The sequence below is a fragment of the Phascolarctos cinereus genome, unplaced genomic scaffold (genome assembly GCF_003287225.1).
Source record: "Phascolarctos cinereus isolate Bilbo 61053 unplaced genomic scaffold, phaCin_HiC Scaffold_9;HRSCAF=440, whole genome shotgun sequence".
Classification (NCBI taxonomy): domain Eukaryota; kingdom Metazoa; phylum Chordata; class Mammalia; order Diprotodontia; family Phascolarctidae; genus Phascolarctos; species Phascolarctos cinereus.
This window is the reverse complement of record NW_027556402.1, coordinates 243,767,722-243,784,653: the sequence shown is the minus strand read 5'-3', so window position 1 is coordinate 243,784,653 and position 16,932 is coordinate 243,767,722. Positions and strand designations below refer to the sequence as shown.

The following is a 16,932-nucleotide window of genomic DNA, read 5'->3' as shown; positions in this document are numbered from 1 at the left end:
ACCAAACCAAACCTTGCCATAATCATCAATGCATCTGGGAGGAAAAAAATCTGAAGGTCTAATACTGAGCTCTGGAGGCTTAACTGAAATAGCGCCAACAGCTAGGCAGCTTGAGGTCTGGGGGAATTCTGCTCACAGGGTGCCCCAGAAATGGACAGAAGGAGTGACATGGAGCCAAAAGAAAAGGCTGACTGTTCAAATAGCGCCACAGGATAACAGCCAGCGGTGATGTTGTCAAGGGGGTACATGGGGATAAGGGAAAGTGGTGACAGCGACTAGAAGAAGCCTGAGGGATAGAGGCAAGAGGCAACCAGGACCGGGTGGTACCATGAGGATAGGACAACGGCCAGAGGATTCCAGGGAGATAGGAACCAGAGATGACCAGGAGTGTGCCACAAGAATGTGGGCAGGAAGTGACAGTGACCATAAGATGTCAGGGGAACAGGAACAGGAGGTAACAACGCTCAGAGGATACCAGGGGATTGGGACAGGGCGTGACAACACCCAGGGGACGGGGGCAAGAGGTGACAACAACCAGATAATGCCAGGGAATGGAGGCAGGTGGTAACAACTGCCAGAAGATGCCAAGACGATGGGGGCAGGAGCTGGATTGCCAGGGGATGACAGGAGGAAGGGGTGCTGGAGCTGACAACGGCCAGAGCGGGGCGCCAAGCAGATGGGCAGGGGCTGGCAATAACCGGGGATGGACAGGGGGACGGGGGGCTGGAGCTGGCAATGACTGGGGATGGGCAGGGAGACAGGGACTGGAGCTGGCAATGACCGGGGATGGGCAGGGAGACAGGGGCTGTAGCTGGCGATGACCGGGGATGGCAGGAGGACGGGGGGCTGGAGCTGGCGATGACCGGGGATGGCAGGGGACGGGGGCTGGAGCTGGCGATGACCGGGGATGGCAGGGGGACAGGGGGCTGGAGCTGGCGATGACCGGGGATGGGCAGGGAGACAGGGGCTGGAGCTGGCGATGACCGGGGATGGCAGGGGGACGGGGGCTGGAGCTGACAACGGCCAGAGGGGGGGCGCCACGCGGACCGGCAGGGCTGACCTCGCCCTGCGGTTGCCATGGCGACGGACAGAGGCAGAGCGGTCCCACGGTTGCCATGGGGACGGCAGGGTCCGAGCGCTCGCTCACCTGTGGCCGAAGAGCCGCAGCCCCGGGAAGCGCCTCTTGCTGAGCCGCCGCGGCGCCTTGTCGGGCTCCGGGCCGCGGGCCCCCTCCGAGCCGCTGGACGAGGCCGAGGCCGAGGCCGAGTCCGAGCCGCTGCTCCGGGCCTCGGCTCCGCCGCCGTCGCCGCCGCCGTCGGGGGGCTCCATGCGGCCCCTAGCCCCGGGCGGCGCGGGGCCGGCGGGAGACGCCCATGGCGCGCCGGCCTCGGTCCCTCCGTCCGGTCCGCCCGCGGGTCAGCGCTCCGCCGCCGCCGGGGCCATCGGGGCTCCTCGCCCGGCCCGAGGCGCACGAGCAGCAGCGCCGCGGCCGCCCAGACTCCAGGAAGTGCCGCCGGGGGCGGAGGGAGCGAACGAGGGAGAAGACGAGAGAGAACGAGGCTGCGCGCAGGACCCCGCCGAGCTGCCCGAGCCGCTGCCTGCGCCCAGCGCCCCGCCCCCGGCCCGGCCCCGCCCCTGCCAGGCCCCGCCCCCGCGCCCAGACGGGCGGCGCCCCCTGCCGGCCTCGCGGCGCACCGCAGCCCCCGCCAGCCTGGGCGAGGCCACGTGGGGGCGCCCTTCTGCTGCAGGGGTGGGGGCCGCCAAGGTCCCACGCATCCCCGTTACACGAACACACTGATACGCGGCCGCCCCCCCCCTTTGCACACCCCCGCTCAGGGTCACAACAAAGCCTTCCCTAGGCCTCCACACAAATAGGCTCCACTGAGGAGCCCCCTCCTACACGAAGCCTAGGCTGGCCCCTAGTGGTGAGCGCTGGCCGTCTCCCTCCTCGAGCCCTGGCCTGGATAAAGCCCACTCTACCGCTCCCTGCCCCGCCCCCACCCAGAGTGTAAGCGCCTCGAGGGCAGGCATCGCTCTGGTCTCTGGTCTACGCGTCTTGCTCATAGTAAAGGCCTGTGGAATTGGTTTGGCCCATGGGATCATTTTCAGAGCGAGAAGAGTCTTTGGAGGCCGAATCCAACCCCATCGTGTTACAGATGAGGAAACTGAGGCTGACATTAGTTAACTGACCTCCCAGAGTCTGAAGCAGGTTTCAAACCCAGTTCTTCCAAGGATAAGGTCAATTTACAGATTGGTTGCCTCATTCAACAAGCATTTATTAAGTGCCTGCTATGTATCAGCCCCAATGTTAGACGTTGGAGATAGCCAGGCCAAAGTCACCCAGGTTCAAATATAAAATCCTCCGCTTGGCGTCTGAAGCCCTCCCCACCCTTCCAATCTTCTCACCCTCTACTCCCCTCCGAGAGTTCTATGATCGTCTTTCTACTCCTCAAGCCCTACAGCTCTGCACCGTTCTCTCTCCTCATCTCCAGCTTCTTGATTCCTTCAAGACTCGGCTCAAATCCCACCTTCTTCCGGAGGCCTTTCCTACTGTCCACTCCAGGGCCTTCCCTCAGGGATTACCTTCATACCCCCCCCTTATGTATCTTGTCGGTACCTACTGTAGCTTCCCCCATTAGACTGTAAGCTCCATGAGGGCAGGGACCCCGTTTTTATCTTTCTTTGTATCCCTAGCACTTACCGAATGGAGTTGAAGCATGGAGCTTAATGAATACTTAACTGGCTGCCCTCAAGGAGCTTATATTCTCTCCAAAATTATAGTATCACAACTTTAGAATTGGAAGAGATTTTCAAGGTCATCTAGCTACTCATACCTCTTCATTTTACAGATGAGAAATGGGGCCTAGAGGCCTCGCTCAGGCAACAGAGTTGGGATTAAAACCCAAGTCTTTTGATTCTAAATCTATCCTTTTTTTTCTCCCTCCCATAATGGTTCCTTAATGAATATGGAATAAAACAAGTATTTCCATAACATAGTATAATAGCTGGGTCAAAAAAAGTCGACTTCGCCCTCTTGGTACATAAAAGGGAACTGAACCGAGTTGGGATTTGGACTCTGTCCTTTCGAATTTCAGACCAAAATGCACCTTGCTGGGTAAGGGCTTTCTCCCCAGAGGAGCAGAAGATGGTACATATGGCAAGATAACCTGCCTATACTGGCTTAGGAGGCCCAAGAAGGGAACGAATGGATCCGTTGAGCTCCTGGCTGTCTTCTGTTTGTGGTCCCTTTTCTGAGCACGTCAGAGATAACAATTCTTGTCTTTCCATGCATGTTCCAGTGCTCCCAAGAGACGGAGAAGTCGCCTTGAAGACGGCAGATGATTGCCCTGTAGCTAAAGGCCTAAAGCTGGGGATGGGGAGTGTAGAAGAGGGAAGAGATTGCCCCCTTGCCCCCTTACCACCTTCCCATTGCCCTGAGTTGCTTGGATGGTGCAGGATGGAGGGGAATGGGCAGCCTTTGTTCAAGCAATCCCAGCCTGCTTCCTCATGGAAATCTAGTGGGCATGTAAAGGAATTATGGTTCCATGTCTGGTCATGGGCTCCTGGGAGTCCTCTGTATCACATCCAATTTCTGTGGGTGGGTGAAATAAAAGCTGCCCTATACCTGATACACCCACGTTGTACATTGAGTGTCTGCAGAGGAGTCGAGACCCAGTTACCTACTTTTAGGGAAACCTAGACATGAGCCATACCTAGCTTTATTTTAGACATTTCTGGTGGGGACATGAGCCAGTGAGAGAAACTGACCCCATAGGGTCTCAGACCTAGGTGAAGTGAGCCCAGAGTCCTTGGGGTGCTGAAGGAAGGGTGGGACACATCCAGGTGACATTCCAACCCCACACAGAGGTTCCTTAGACATATATACGCATACACACCCACTCACAGTCACACAGTCCTTCCTTTTCCCTTACACGTTACACTCACACACCCAGGAATATGCAAAAAAGAAATACACATGTCTCTTAAACAAATTCATGTGCACACCGACCCTCCTTCACTTTCTAGATACCATGTTCACGCAGATACCTGCTTGGAAGTTTGTCTGGTTTACATTTGGGAGGGCCTAATCACTTTACAAAATAACTACAAAAATCCTTTGGTATATAATTCACCGATGGTGGCTCTATGAATTTGCCCAACCACTTTGACAAACAATTTGGAATTGCATGAGAAGTCACAAAACACTTCATGCCTTCTATGCCCATGAAGTCAGTTTGTACCCCAAAAGAACTGAAAGAAATATGGAAAGACATATAGGAAGTGATGCAGAATAAAGAAAGCAGAAACAAACTACATGTACAATTACTTATACTCAATCTCAGTTTCCTCTTGTAAAATAGGGATAATAATAGCATCTACCTCTCAGGATAGTTGTGAGGATTAAAAAGAGATAATATTTGCAAAATGTTATATAACTGTTAGCTTTTATTCACCATGTCACCAACACGGGAACGTCCTCCACTTTCTCATCATGCAATTCCTTTCCAAGTCCTCCCATGAATCTACTCCAGAGGTCTTCCACACAAGGAAGGGCCTTCCTCTTGATCTTTTGCCATTATGTGGGCACTGAGTATCCCTACCTTTCTCTCCCCACACTACTGGTATTTCCTTGGATGAACAGTGATTATTGTTAAGACTAAGTCACATAGTTGGATAGACAATCCATAGAACTGGTCCTTGGAGACCTTTAGCTTCAATTAACAAATAGTTCATGCCCAATGAACTAGGCCCAGAATGGAAGAAGATAGAAGGTTAGATTTGGAAACTTGTGCAACATTTTCAATGTCCTCAAGCTTTGCCCTGAAACCGGTCCTATCCTTCCAGCCCCAATGTTCTTCTGGCTTCCACAAAGTCCTATTCTGATTCCCTGTGTAATTCTTGAAGACTTTGCCAGTAGGTCATGAGCCTACAAGGTTCTAAGATGCTAGAAAGGCCCTCAAAATGGTCCTGGTAATAAAGTATGTCTTCTGTCTCAGGACCAGTTTAGTTAGGTGCAGAGAGACTCAACACCCAGTATTCTGGCCAGTTGGTGATGAACTCTTTAACAATGGCAACCTCTGAAACAAACAAAAAAGATGAAATGGACCCCTTCTGCTTTGGCGATGATGGTAGCAGAAAAAGTGGGGCAGGGAGTAGGACAGTGCTGTTGAAAGCACAGGGGTTTTTGACCCTGGCTGGTGACCAGCAACTGCTGATGTATCTGAATACCAACAGTTGTGTACATAAACTATACACGATAAACAACATCAGATGACAAAAGGAAGTCAGATTGAAAGGGAAATCACTGGTTCTTCTTGAAGAAGAAAATCAAGAAGCTGGTGGAATTGGTTTCATTGTGTGTCCAAATGTAATAAGACACAGCATTTCAGGGGGCAACAGGATCGTGTTTGCATCACAGTGTTTGTGATGGCGCTTACAAGAAGACCAAAATGAAAATAAAGCCCATTTGTGTGCCAAAATCCAAGGCTGAGGATGAGGAGGTACCGGCCTTCTGAAAAGAGCTCAGCAAGCTCCTCCAAGTTAATGCGATGCATGCTTCAATACTAGATGATGTTATGGGAGAAATGTCTCCTCTCTGAGTTCCTATGGCAGATCACTACTGCCACATATGTATTTACCATGATGCAGAAATTATGGAGGTAAAAGCCTAGGTTTTCTTATCATGCTCAAGCACAGGTTCAGGCCTCAAAGAAAAACAATCCTGAGGATTCCAACAAGGCGTCTTATAGGCAAAACCAGGTCAGAGCGACAGAGAAATAATTCATTTACATATTACAATCTTGTACATTTCTCTTAGGCCACAAAAGGTACAGGGAAGATAGAGCCATAGTCCAATACTTCCTTCAGTGTCATAAACTTAGCTAATCAGAGTCACAATCTCATACATCCCCTAAGGAAACAAACCTCAGCAAACTCTATAGGTAAACTTAGTCAGGTAACAGATTAGATTGCATTTGGAGGATTCACAAATAGATTAGTTGAGGGAGAGGATTTGCCAAGGAGTCAGGGACAGCTGAGATTCCTCTGGCTTCTTATCTAAGGAAGATGTAAGGCTGTCTATAGTAACATTTTACATCCCACGGGACAGCTTTTGTTTAGGTGAGGTTAATATTTAAACAGACTTTTAGTTAACCAAAAATTGCCAGAGGAATGGCCCTGAGTCCCAGATAATAAAGAGAAATTAAAAATTCCCATAACAGTGATTTCAGTATAAGGTGGGGCAAAGGCAAGGTCTGCCAGATCCAGCTCTAACAATTGCATTTACACCTCAGAAATCAGCAGTTGCTACAAATCAGGACTTGATTTATTTTTCTGTTGATTGTCTAGACTTAAGAAATTATTAATAATGAAGATTAAACTCATGTGCATGTGACTTTTTTTTCCCCTACAAGAGCCCGGTTGTTAAACATTTTCTAACACACCTACTGCTCTACAAACATTGCTTGAGCACTGTAGGAGTGCAGTAAGCCTGGGTGATGGAGTCATCTCCAGACCGAAGACCTGGTGATTGGAGGTTAATAATAATAATAATAATAATAATAATAATAATAATAATAATAATAATAATAATGATATGGTGATTGGAGGTTAATAATAATAATAATGATAACTGGCATTCATATAATGCTTTATGGTTTGTAAAGTGCTTTACATCCATTGTCTCATTTGAGCTTCACAACATCTTTGGGCATAGGGGAGGGTAAAGAAAAATATGCTAGGAAATAACATCAGGAAAAGAAGTAAGACAAGCCAAAGGCTTCAAGATAATACAAAAGCATCTCACCTGTGTACATACTGTCTACATACAGTCAGACCACCAACTTATTAGAACAAAGACCAAAATAAATGAGAAAGAGTAAAAATGAGAAGAGATGACATATGACTTAGACAACTCCAACTTGACCTGTTTAAATACTAACAAAAAAATGGGAAATGAATAAAAGAGCAGAACCTGACAGCAATTCTGTTGATTTCCTGGACAAGTTTAACTGTTAGAAGCCTAGTGTCATGAGGAGGGACTAAAAGAGTTTAGAGTTTGTCTTCTTGCAAACTCTTCTTGCCTTTTAAGTATAGAGATGTCACAGCCAAAGGCATGTCAATTCAAAATATAAACACATTCATAAAATCCTATGGAGGTAGATGGTGGAGGATTATGAGCAGTATCAATCCATTAAACAGAAGCAACGGAGGGAAAACAAGTTTACAGAAAGCTTGGCAAGAGACCAAATTGTCCCAAGGGAATTAAAGATGAAACCGGAAGGAGAACAGGGAACAGTCAAAATAGAAACAATCTAGGAAAATTTCTAAGCAAACACTTTTTTCCCTCAGTGACGGTGGGTACACAACACCAGTCCCCAGTGTGCTACATTAGGAACCAGGGCTTAGAAATGGTACAAAAGAAAACAAAGGTGAGAAAACCACAGTTCATGCTGCAGGCAACAACTCTGAGAACACTGAAGGCACAGTTCTCTAAACAGCTGAAAGAGGAGAGGAGACCAAACACTTGGGGAAAATCATGGACCTCATTACTCAAATGCTATACTGGATCCATAAGTTAATCAATTCAGGATATCCCTCCCATGATATCACAACCCCTCCATGCCTGCCCATCTCAAGATAGCATGGCATAGAGTAGGACACTGGATGAGGAGACGGGAAGACCTGAGTTCAAATCCTGTCTGAGATACTTATTAGCTCTGAGGCCCCAGGCAAATCATTTAGCTTCTCTTAGCCTCAGGTGAAATGAGGGAGTTGGCTTCTAAGGTCTGTCACAGCCCTAAATCTGTGATTCTGATTTTGTCCTTGGACCTTTTTATTAACAAAAAAGGATAACTGGGAAAATATAAAAAACTGTCGACCTCTGTGCTCAATTCAACAAAATCTTCAGAAGAATAATCGATGCACGTGTACCAAAGACATCCTGGATGTGTCCATGAGATATAGCCAGGCTGCTATTCTATAACAAACTATTCTTTATGGTCACACAACCAGCTGAAAGGTATCAAGAATACAAATGGCCACCATGTTTATTGACTACCGAAAAAACACTTGATTTGGGAGAGCGAAGCATCACTTTAAATGCTCTTCTCTAACTGGGTGCCAACCTCATAAGGTATTCTTGAAATATATGACAGCAGAGACAACTGCTTTGAAAGATCCTCCGATTATTACTATCGAGAAAAAACAGGCAAATACATGCTCGCTAAAGGTCTTTGCTGATGGCATGTACTATGTCCAGCACAGAGTCCAAATGGAAGATGAATTCCCTATAGATGTGAAATTCTCCAGATGGACTGAAGTGGTGAGATATTGCACAGTCACTCCAAGAGGTTCAGTATAACCACCCACATGGAGGAAACTAGTGAAGCTTCCTGTCTCTGACATACAGCTAGATGGACAACCTACAGAGCTGACCCATCAATATATATATACCTTGGACAGATGCAGCAAGTGGACAATGAGTTGAGCCCAGATTTAAAGGGGTATAGGAAAGCAGATTAGGTTGTCTTTGGGAAACTTTGTGGTGATTTCAAAGACTCCTAGTTTCTCCCTGAAACAAAGCACCATCTTAGTATCAATACTTTTTAAAATCAAATTTCATTTTACTTTTAGATCCTTATTCCCTAATTCTCCACCCCTTCACATAAGAAAGCAAAAAAAAAAAATTCCTGTTATAAACACATATAGCCAAGCAAAATAAATTCCCACATTGGCCATGTCTGAAAAAGAAAATCTGTCTCAATCTGTGCTGAGTTCATCAGCTCTCTCTCAGTTACCATTATATTCTTCCAGTGATACAGTGTGGCTTTGCTATAGCCTCAAAAGAATGGAAGCTTGGGGTCATCCAAATGGCAATGGCGAGGTATATGGTAGGTGTGAGTTGGTACTGCTAACATTATAAAGACTATAAGAATCATGGATGTCGGGCTACAGAGAGGGGCTAGCCATGAGTGGAGATTGAGGGATAAGGGATGGACAGCTTTGGAATCCCATGGCCATACTACAAATGTGAAGAGATTGAGAACAGAGGTTCTTAATTTTTCTGTGTGTGTCAAGAACTCCTTTGTCAATCTATTAAGACCTATAGGGGAAGCCCTCCCCCTCCCCCCGAAACCTATGGATCCTTTCTCAGAAAAAAAAAATTCAAAATGGGAGGGAAATGCTAAAATGTTAGTTAGAGGTTCCTGAAAATAAAGATGCAGGGTTTTTTTTCCCCCATTCCAAGTTCATGGGCCCTGAAATCCATCCATGGACCAGGCCCCAGTTTAAGAATCCCTGATTCAAAGGAAGACCATTAGCATTTGGGGGGGATGATTATGAAATATCTACAGGAGGCCGTGGACAAGAATCACACTCAATGAGAAAGCCCTAGGAGGTCACCATGTGCACCATGTGCTGGGGGAGGGAGGAGATCTGCAGGAATGAGGCCACGGAGACCTCAAAGGACTGAAATCGTTTTCTGCCAATTCTAAGCAGCCTTGAATCATGAAAATGCCATGACCTCAAGGGGTCAGAACTGCAGCTCACTCCAAAGGGCAATAGGGAACTCCATGATGAGTTGGGATAGGTTTCAGCATGTCACAACAAAGACATTGCATTCACATCATTGCTGTAACTATGAAGGTAACTCTAAATGGCTACAAAATTCAGATAAAAACCATGGCCCAGCTAACTTATCTCACACACAGTCCTTTCCTCCAACAATCTGGAAACCACTGAAGAGTAAGGTCATGTGAATAACTGGTCTCACTCACTTCTGAATTTTTTTTTGTTTAGCTTTCTCTAAAATTGCACATTGTGGGAAATTTAATTATGAGTGTGATGGGATTTGGCAGGATGTGACAAACTGACATTTATCAAATTTTAAAAAGGAGAGGCCAAACAGAATCTATTTATATGCTTGGTTACCGCCATTGTTAATATCAAAGCAGTCACACAGATACAAACTGCGTTCACACATGCAGAAGAAGGGTTTCTTCCCCTTACACATACATACACACACACATCCCCACCTCCCTCCCTCTACACATCCTCATTTCATACATTCAGAGTTTGAAAGGACCTTAAAGGCCATCTAATCTAACCTCATTTTACAGAGGGGAAAACGGAGTCTCAGAGAAGTGAAATGACCTGCCCAGAGCTACACAGCCAGGAAGTGTCCGGCTTGCCCTGTCACAGAGTTCTGGACTAGTAGCTGATCCATATCTGGGGTCCCACTTTAGAGAAGCCAGTGGCTTAGCTTCATGTGGGGGGGGTCCTGTCCTTATGGGACAGCAGCTCCTGCAGGCTATGCAGGGCAGGCAGAATCCTGGAGCCAAGGGCTCCTCTCCCCCATCCCCTTCCCCCAAACAGTGGCCTTCTCCAACCGGTTCACTTGCTCCTTAGCAAAGCCACATCCTGTGTTACTTTTAACTTTCACCGTCCACCTCCTTGTGATTCTTAACCAACTTATTTCCCAGCAGCACGATCCCTGTACCATGGAGAGGGGGTACCCCATTTCTGGGGGCCTAGCCCCCTAGCACAGTCCTTGCTTTCTACTTTGAGCTCTCTAGTGACCAGAGGAAGCCCTGGCTGAGGTGGGCTGGATCATGAAGACAGAGAGAGATGCCCCCCACCCAAGCAGATGGGCAGCCGGCAAAAGCTCCGAGCATTTGCAGAGCCATGGGCTCACTTGAGGAAGTTACACAATAGCCCCTCTCTGCTGTTTTTTCCTGAGACCACAGTGGGGACTAAAGCCGGTGGGCTCTCCTCACTCTGCTGCCAATAAGACCTGGCTCGGGAGGCAGAGGCTCCCGGCTTCAATTCTAGGCTCTGCTCCTTACTAGTGGGGTAACCTCGTCCAGTGGCTTCGTTTGCCTGAGCCTCAGAGCCCTTCTAGGTGATGTAGGAGTCGGACTGGTGTTCTCTCCAGTCCCTTCCAGCCCTGGATCTTACTATCTCGTGAACCCTCCTCCCCCAGGCCACCCTGTTAAGGCCAGCCCACATCACCCTCATTCTGGGTACTCAGACCAGCTTTTCTGGCTCCCCCCTCGACCCCCAAAGCACTGGATGCGGAGACCTCTAAAGAACGTCTCCTCTCCCAGGACAATCCCCTCCCAGGTTACTTCACCAGTTCGGGCTTCACCCGTCGTCCAGGGCTAGGCAGGCGCCTGGTGGCCACTGGGACAAGGGCAGCCGTCTCCCGGTTCCTGTGGGTACCTACTGGGTGTCGGGGCCCTCCGCGGGCATCTGCGGGACGTCCCAGGAGCGGTAGCGCCACATCTGCCTGGCTGCTCCCGCCTCCTCATGGTGCGGGCTCAGCCACCCTGGGGCCGCATCCCGTTCTCCCCCAGCGCCTCCTCCGCCCCCGCTGCTGCCGCTGCCGCTGCCGCCGCCGCCGCCGCTGCCTCTGCAGCCCCCACCCCTGCCACCCTCGGCACTCTCATCCTGCCCTCGCTGCAGCAGCTGCAGTGGCGACACTCTTCCTCTTTCGGCACTTCCTGAGCTGGGGGCCGGCACGGTAGGAGGCCAGCAGCCCCATCAAGGGCTGACCACAGGCCCCCCCTCCACTTCAGTGCTTTCCCCTCCCGTCGGGGCCAGGCTGCCGAGAAGCTGCACTGACCCTGCCAGGCAGGTGAGGACAAGCCCTCTGCACAACAAAGGGTTCTCTACACCGTGAGACAGTGCCCGGGGCCAAAGCAGCTGGAGGAGCTGCTACCTGCCCAGCCCAGCCCAGCCCTGCCTAGCCAGCCCATGAAATTCCTGGGTAAACGGCTAGGGTCTCCGTCACCTGGGCCCCTCTTCTTCCAACCTTAACCGCTTCGGGTGGAGCTGCCAATCACTCAATCTCCCCACCCCGAAGGAGGTCCCGAGTAAAAGTGCCATTCAGTCTCCCCACACTCCCCAGGAGCTCTCCGAGTGGAAGTGCCCTTCACGTCAGGATCTATGAGCCTAGGCGTCCATAAGCCGAGGTTTTGGGGCCCACCATTCTCCCTCCTTTCCTCATAGGCCAGAAGATTCAGAACTTGGATGGGATCTGAGAGGTAATCCACTTCAACTCCTTCCTTTTACAGATGAGGAAAGTGAGGCTAGGAGAGGGGAGTGTGACTTGCCCAAAGCCACTCAAATAATAAGTCAGAATTTGAAGACAAATCTCTTCTGAGTACTGCTGTAGCAGGCCATCTCAGCCAACCCTCTTCACTTCACAGAGGAGGAAACTAAAGCACAGAAAGAGGAAATGACTCACCCACAGTCGAATCTGAGGTGGGATTTGAACCTGTGCCCTCTGGCCCCAGACCTTTCTCCTCTAACCACACCACCTCCTAGCTCCTTGGATGCCATCTAGTCCAACACCTTTCTTTAATGGAAGCTGCTAAGGTCCAGCAAGGTGAGGAGGAGATGAGATCACACAGGTTGGTTATTAGCGGGGCCAGGTTTCAATCTCAGGTCCTCTTGTGCTTTGCCCACTGCCTGCACTTTGCTGCCCATCTCCCTTGCATTCCGGTCACAACCCAGAGGAAACATGTTCCTTTCTTAAAACATCTCCAAGGAGGCCTCATCATGGCAGGGCAAGCTACAGCAGATCCTCCCAAGCTGGGAAGGTTTCGACGACAGCCCCTGCCAAGTAAGGCTGGTGTGTCTCTCCTCGAATGCTCAACCTGGAGGAAAGCAGAGACAGGCTGGCCGCCAGAAGGCTGGCCACCCCCCCCCCCCGGCTTTCTGGCCACTGCTGCAGTGTGGAGCCCTTGTGAAGGCAGGGTCAGACCTCTAGAACTGGAGGGGACCTCAGACACCAGCTAATCCAACCCCTGCATTTTACCGATGTGGAAACTGAGGCCCAGAGAGAGGAAGTGACTTGCCTAAAGTTGCACATGTAGTAAGCATCACAGCCAGGATCTAAACCCTAATTAACATTCTTTCGTCATTAGGAGAAGCACCAACACCCCTGAAATCACAGCATGATATAGTCAAGGATTCAGTCAACAAATATTTATTTTTGTCTGTTCTGCCACACATACACCCACCTTCATCCCACCTCTGGCCCAGCCAGAAAGCCTGTCAAAAGAGGAAGAGAATAAAACCAGCACGGTCAATCAACACATGGGGAAAAAAAATCTGATGCTGTATACAGGGTTCCACACCTGTGGCCCCCACCTCTGCTAAGGAATGCCTTCTCTCATCTCCTCTTCCAGGGCCAAGCTTGTTCTTTGTTTTTAGAAACATTGTTTCCATTGTTTTGTGGTGGCTATTTCTATTCACACTGTTTGTGGTAGTCATTGTGTATATTCCTTCCCTGGTTCTACTTTTGTCCCCTTGCATAGGTTCACAGAAGTCTTCCCATGTTTTTCTATATTCATCATGTTCATCATTTCTTACAGCACAGAGATGTTTTGTGACATTTATGTTCATTTAACTACCCTCCCCAATTCATGGGCATCTATTGTGTTTCCAATTCTTTGCTACCACAGAAAGTGCTACTGTCAATATTTTGATGTAAAGGAAGTCTTTCTTTTTGTCAAAGACCTTCTCCAGGAAGGAGTCATTCTGGCTTGGGGAAGGTTTCATTGATTGCCTAAGTCAGAAAACTAAAGAGCTAGAATCCTGGATGGGGCAGGCCCTGTCCTCTGGAGGAATCACAACATTACAGAATAAAGATCCGTTTTGTCCCACATCCTGATGAAGGCTATTCTTTGCCCCTGGAGACTTTGGGAAGAGAAAGATCTACTGGGCTGGGAGTAGGGCTAGGCAATAATAATAATAATAATAATAATAATAATAATAATAATAACAACAACAACAACAATAATAACTCACACTGTAGGACTCTAAGGTTGATAAGAGAGGCCATAAGGTTTCACAGCCTTAGAGTCAGGATGACCTGCATGTGTAACCAGGGGCCAGTCACTTCATTTCCCAGTCCCCCAGGCAACTCTCTAGAACTATGAAAGATATATGTAATTGGGAAAAAATAAAGTTTTTTTGTGAAAATAAAATATTTTTTAAAAAAGACTATAAGCTATTAAAGAGTCACCAATCTGCATTGGTGAAGGGAGTCTCCATATCTGGGAGTCCCCCACAATGACAAAATCACAGGTCTGGACCAAAATTTTTAAAAAGCTTCAAAAAGAACTTTCCTCACAACTATTGAGGGAAGCAGGTAGCACAAAGATTATTATCCAATTTTACAAATGAGGAAACTGAGTCTCAGAGGGTTTGTATGACTTGCCCAGAGCTACACAGTATCAGGCTCGCTTTCCTGTCTGAGTCAAAGGGAAGGGGCTCTTAATCACCCCGTTTAAGTAGCAGACAGAGCTGGTCAAACCCAGGTCCCTTGACCCAGGTCCAGCCCTATTAGCTGATATCAAATGTAGAACCAGATATGAGTCCCACAAGGGTCCCTGGCTGTGTTGGAGCATCAGTGATCCCTGTCCGGTGCTTGCTTGAATGGTCTGGCTCATAGCTGTGTTGCTCTGAGAACAGTTGTCTGCTCTGATCCCAAGTCTCTGCTTGCCCCATGGAGAGGCAGCTGGGTAGAGGTGGGGCCTGTGTTACCCTTGCATGTCCTTTGTCTCTTCTGATAATCTCTGAGCCAGGCACTTTGACCATTTCTGATGATGTTTGCCTCTTTCTGCACCCATAGTCTACCACCTCTCTGCAAGAGGGAGTAGGTGTGTTTCATCATTAGATGAAGACCCATGTCTGGCCTCTCTAGGGAGGCTAGCTTGGGGGGGATCAAAAGAGGGCTGGGAGAAAAGAACCCCAAAAAACAAGGGCTGACCTTAGGGTCAGGAGACCCAGATTCAAAGCTCCCTATCAGCAATCATCCATCCAACTCCCTCTTTTACAGGTGAGTAAACTGAGACCTAGAGAGATAAAGGACTTGGCCAAGGCCTCCTGGGTCATATTGCCTGGGATCATAAACAGCTAGTAAGTGGTAGAGACAGGAACTGAACCCAGGTCTTCGAAACCTGGTACTATTTCCATTATACTCCACTTCCCTCTGAGCCTCAGTTTCTCCATCTGTAAAATGGACATAATAGTACTTACATTACCTTCTGAACATGTGAGGAAGATCATTGTATACCCTTAAAGTGCTGTAGCCAACAGGAGCTGTTTTTGCTGCTCAGTGGCTGAGTTAGGTGCCGCTCTTTGTGACTCCAGGGTTCGTAACGTGCCAGTACTGTCTGTGGGTGTTTCCTTGGCAAATATACTGGAGTGGTTTGCCATTGTCTTCTCCAGTGGACTAGGTAAACAGAGGTAAAGTGACTTGCTTAGGGTCACACAGCTAGTGACTGTCTGAAGCCACTCAGGTCCTCCTGAGTTAGGAGGCATTTGGGGAGAGCAAATACCAAGAGACTTGGGGCTTTGGATGACTGCCTCAGCCACCTCCTAGCTCTGTGACTCTGAGTAAGTCACTTAACCTGTTTTTCCCCCTGTAAAATGGGGATAATAATAGCACCTACCTCATAGAATTGTAAGGATCAAATGGCACAGCATGTATAAAGCAGCTTACAAGCATTAAGGTGCTCTAGAAATGTTAGCATTACTACTGTTGCTGTTGTTACGAGGGTTACTACCATCCCTACTACATTACTCTTGCCTGCCTCTTCCCAGGTGCTGAGGGTAGCTAGAGTACTTCCAGGGGTCCTGGAAAGCTGTAGAGAGCAGTTAAACAGAGGAAATGGGCCTGGGCTTATTTTCACTCTGAAGCATCTGGAAGCCAGGCTTCAGGAAATGAAGCTCCAGGAGGGGCCCAGGAAGACAAGAGGCTTAGGGAAAGGATAGGGACCTAAACCGAGCTGGTGCCAAAGCCAGGCCAGCTGGGGACTCCCTTTTCCTAAGCAGCAGATTCCAGTTTTCCTGGGGTCTGAGGCTAGGCCTCAGGGTAAAGGGACCAAGGAGCAGGTGCCCTTGGCAGGCATCGATGCCAGGCACAAGGGAGCTCAGGGCCTCTCAGAGGCCTTCCAAAAAGGCACAGGAAGAATCTGGGTAACATGATTATTCTGGGCTCTGCTGGAGCCCTGGGGAGGAAGCTGCTCCACTTTCCTGGCCCTGGATTATCGAGTGGGGAGTTTGGGAAAGGAAATGTACCAGGGCACCATGCACTCAACTCGTCCCCTGGACACTCTCTGTCCTCAAAAAGAGCCAAGCTGACTCCTCTCCCCCGTCATTCAGAGCCCTCTGTCAGAGGACCTGGGCTTATAACCCACCTCAGATACTTGATGGCTGTGAGGCCTTGGCCAAAGTGACTGACCTCTCTGTGCCTCACTTTCTCTGCCTGTAAAATGAGGGGGTTGGATTTGATGACTTCCTGTTCTAAATCCCACGATCTTATGACCTGCATCCTCTTTATCTCAGGAGTCGGAGGATTTTGAATTAGAAGGTGCTTTAGGGACCATTTTACAGATAAGTAAATTGAAGCCCAAGGCTCGCTCAAAATCTCATAGAGAGTAAATTTGAGGGCCAAGATTGGAGAAGCAGCACAGCAGGGTAGAAAATGTGGGTTTGTTATCTGAAGCCCTGGGTTCAAATCTGCACCTGCCATTTACCACCCATGTGACTTTAGGTAGGTCACTTAATTTCCAGGGCTGGGTCATTCTTTCCAGACTTATCTCCTGACTCTCCTTTGAACTACCTATTGCTTATCCTGGCTTCCTTCTCTTCCTCAGCCTTTTTCATATCATCTCTTTGCCCTTTCTTTCTTTCTTTCTTTCTTTCTTTCTTTCTTTCTTTCTTTCTTTCTTTCTTTCTTTCTTTCCTTCCTTCCTTCCTTCCTTCCTTCCTTCCTTCCTTCCTTCCTTCTTTCTTTCTTTCTTTCTTTCTTTCTTTCTTTCTTTCTTTCTTCCTTTCTTTCTTTCTTTCTTGGGATAAAATGACTTGCCTGGGATCACACAGCTAGTAAGTATCTAAGGCTGAATTTGAGCTCAGATC

At 48.6% G+C, this 16,932-nt stretch overlaps 1 protein-coding gene across 8 annotated transcripts in view; it reads right to left on the bottom strand.

Annotated features, from left to right (window-relative positions):
- Positions 1 to 16,932, bottom strand: part of DGKZ (diacylglycerol kinase zeta) — a 66,079-nt gene that overhangs the window by 34,965 nt on the left and 14,182 nt on the right. For 4 of the 8 annotated variants that reach the window (XM_078148169.1, XM_021009660.2, XM_078148170.1 and 1 more), the window contains exon 1: positions 1,148 to 1,344. The exons of 2 other annotated variants lie outside the window; for them this stretch is intronic. In XM_078148169.1, coding sequence (XP_078004295.1) covers positions 1,148 to 1,329 — 182 coding nt within the window. In that variant the 5' untranslated portion in view covers positions 1,330 to 1,344. Of the gene's footprint in view, positions 1 to 1,147; positions 1,345 to 11,224; positions 11,402 to 16,932 lie in introns of those variants that run through there. 2 more of the 8 variants (XM_078148171.1, XM_021009662.2) reach the window with 2 other exon arrangements.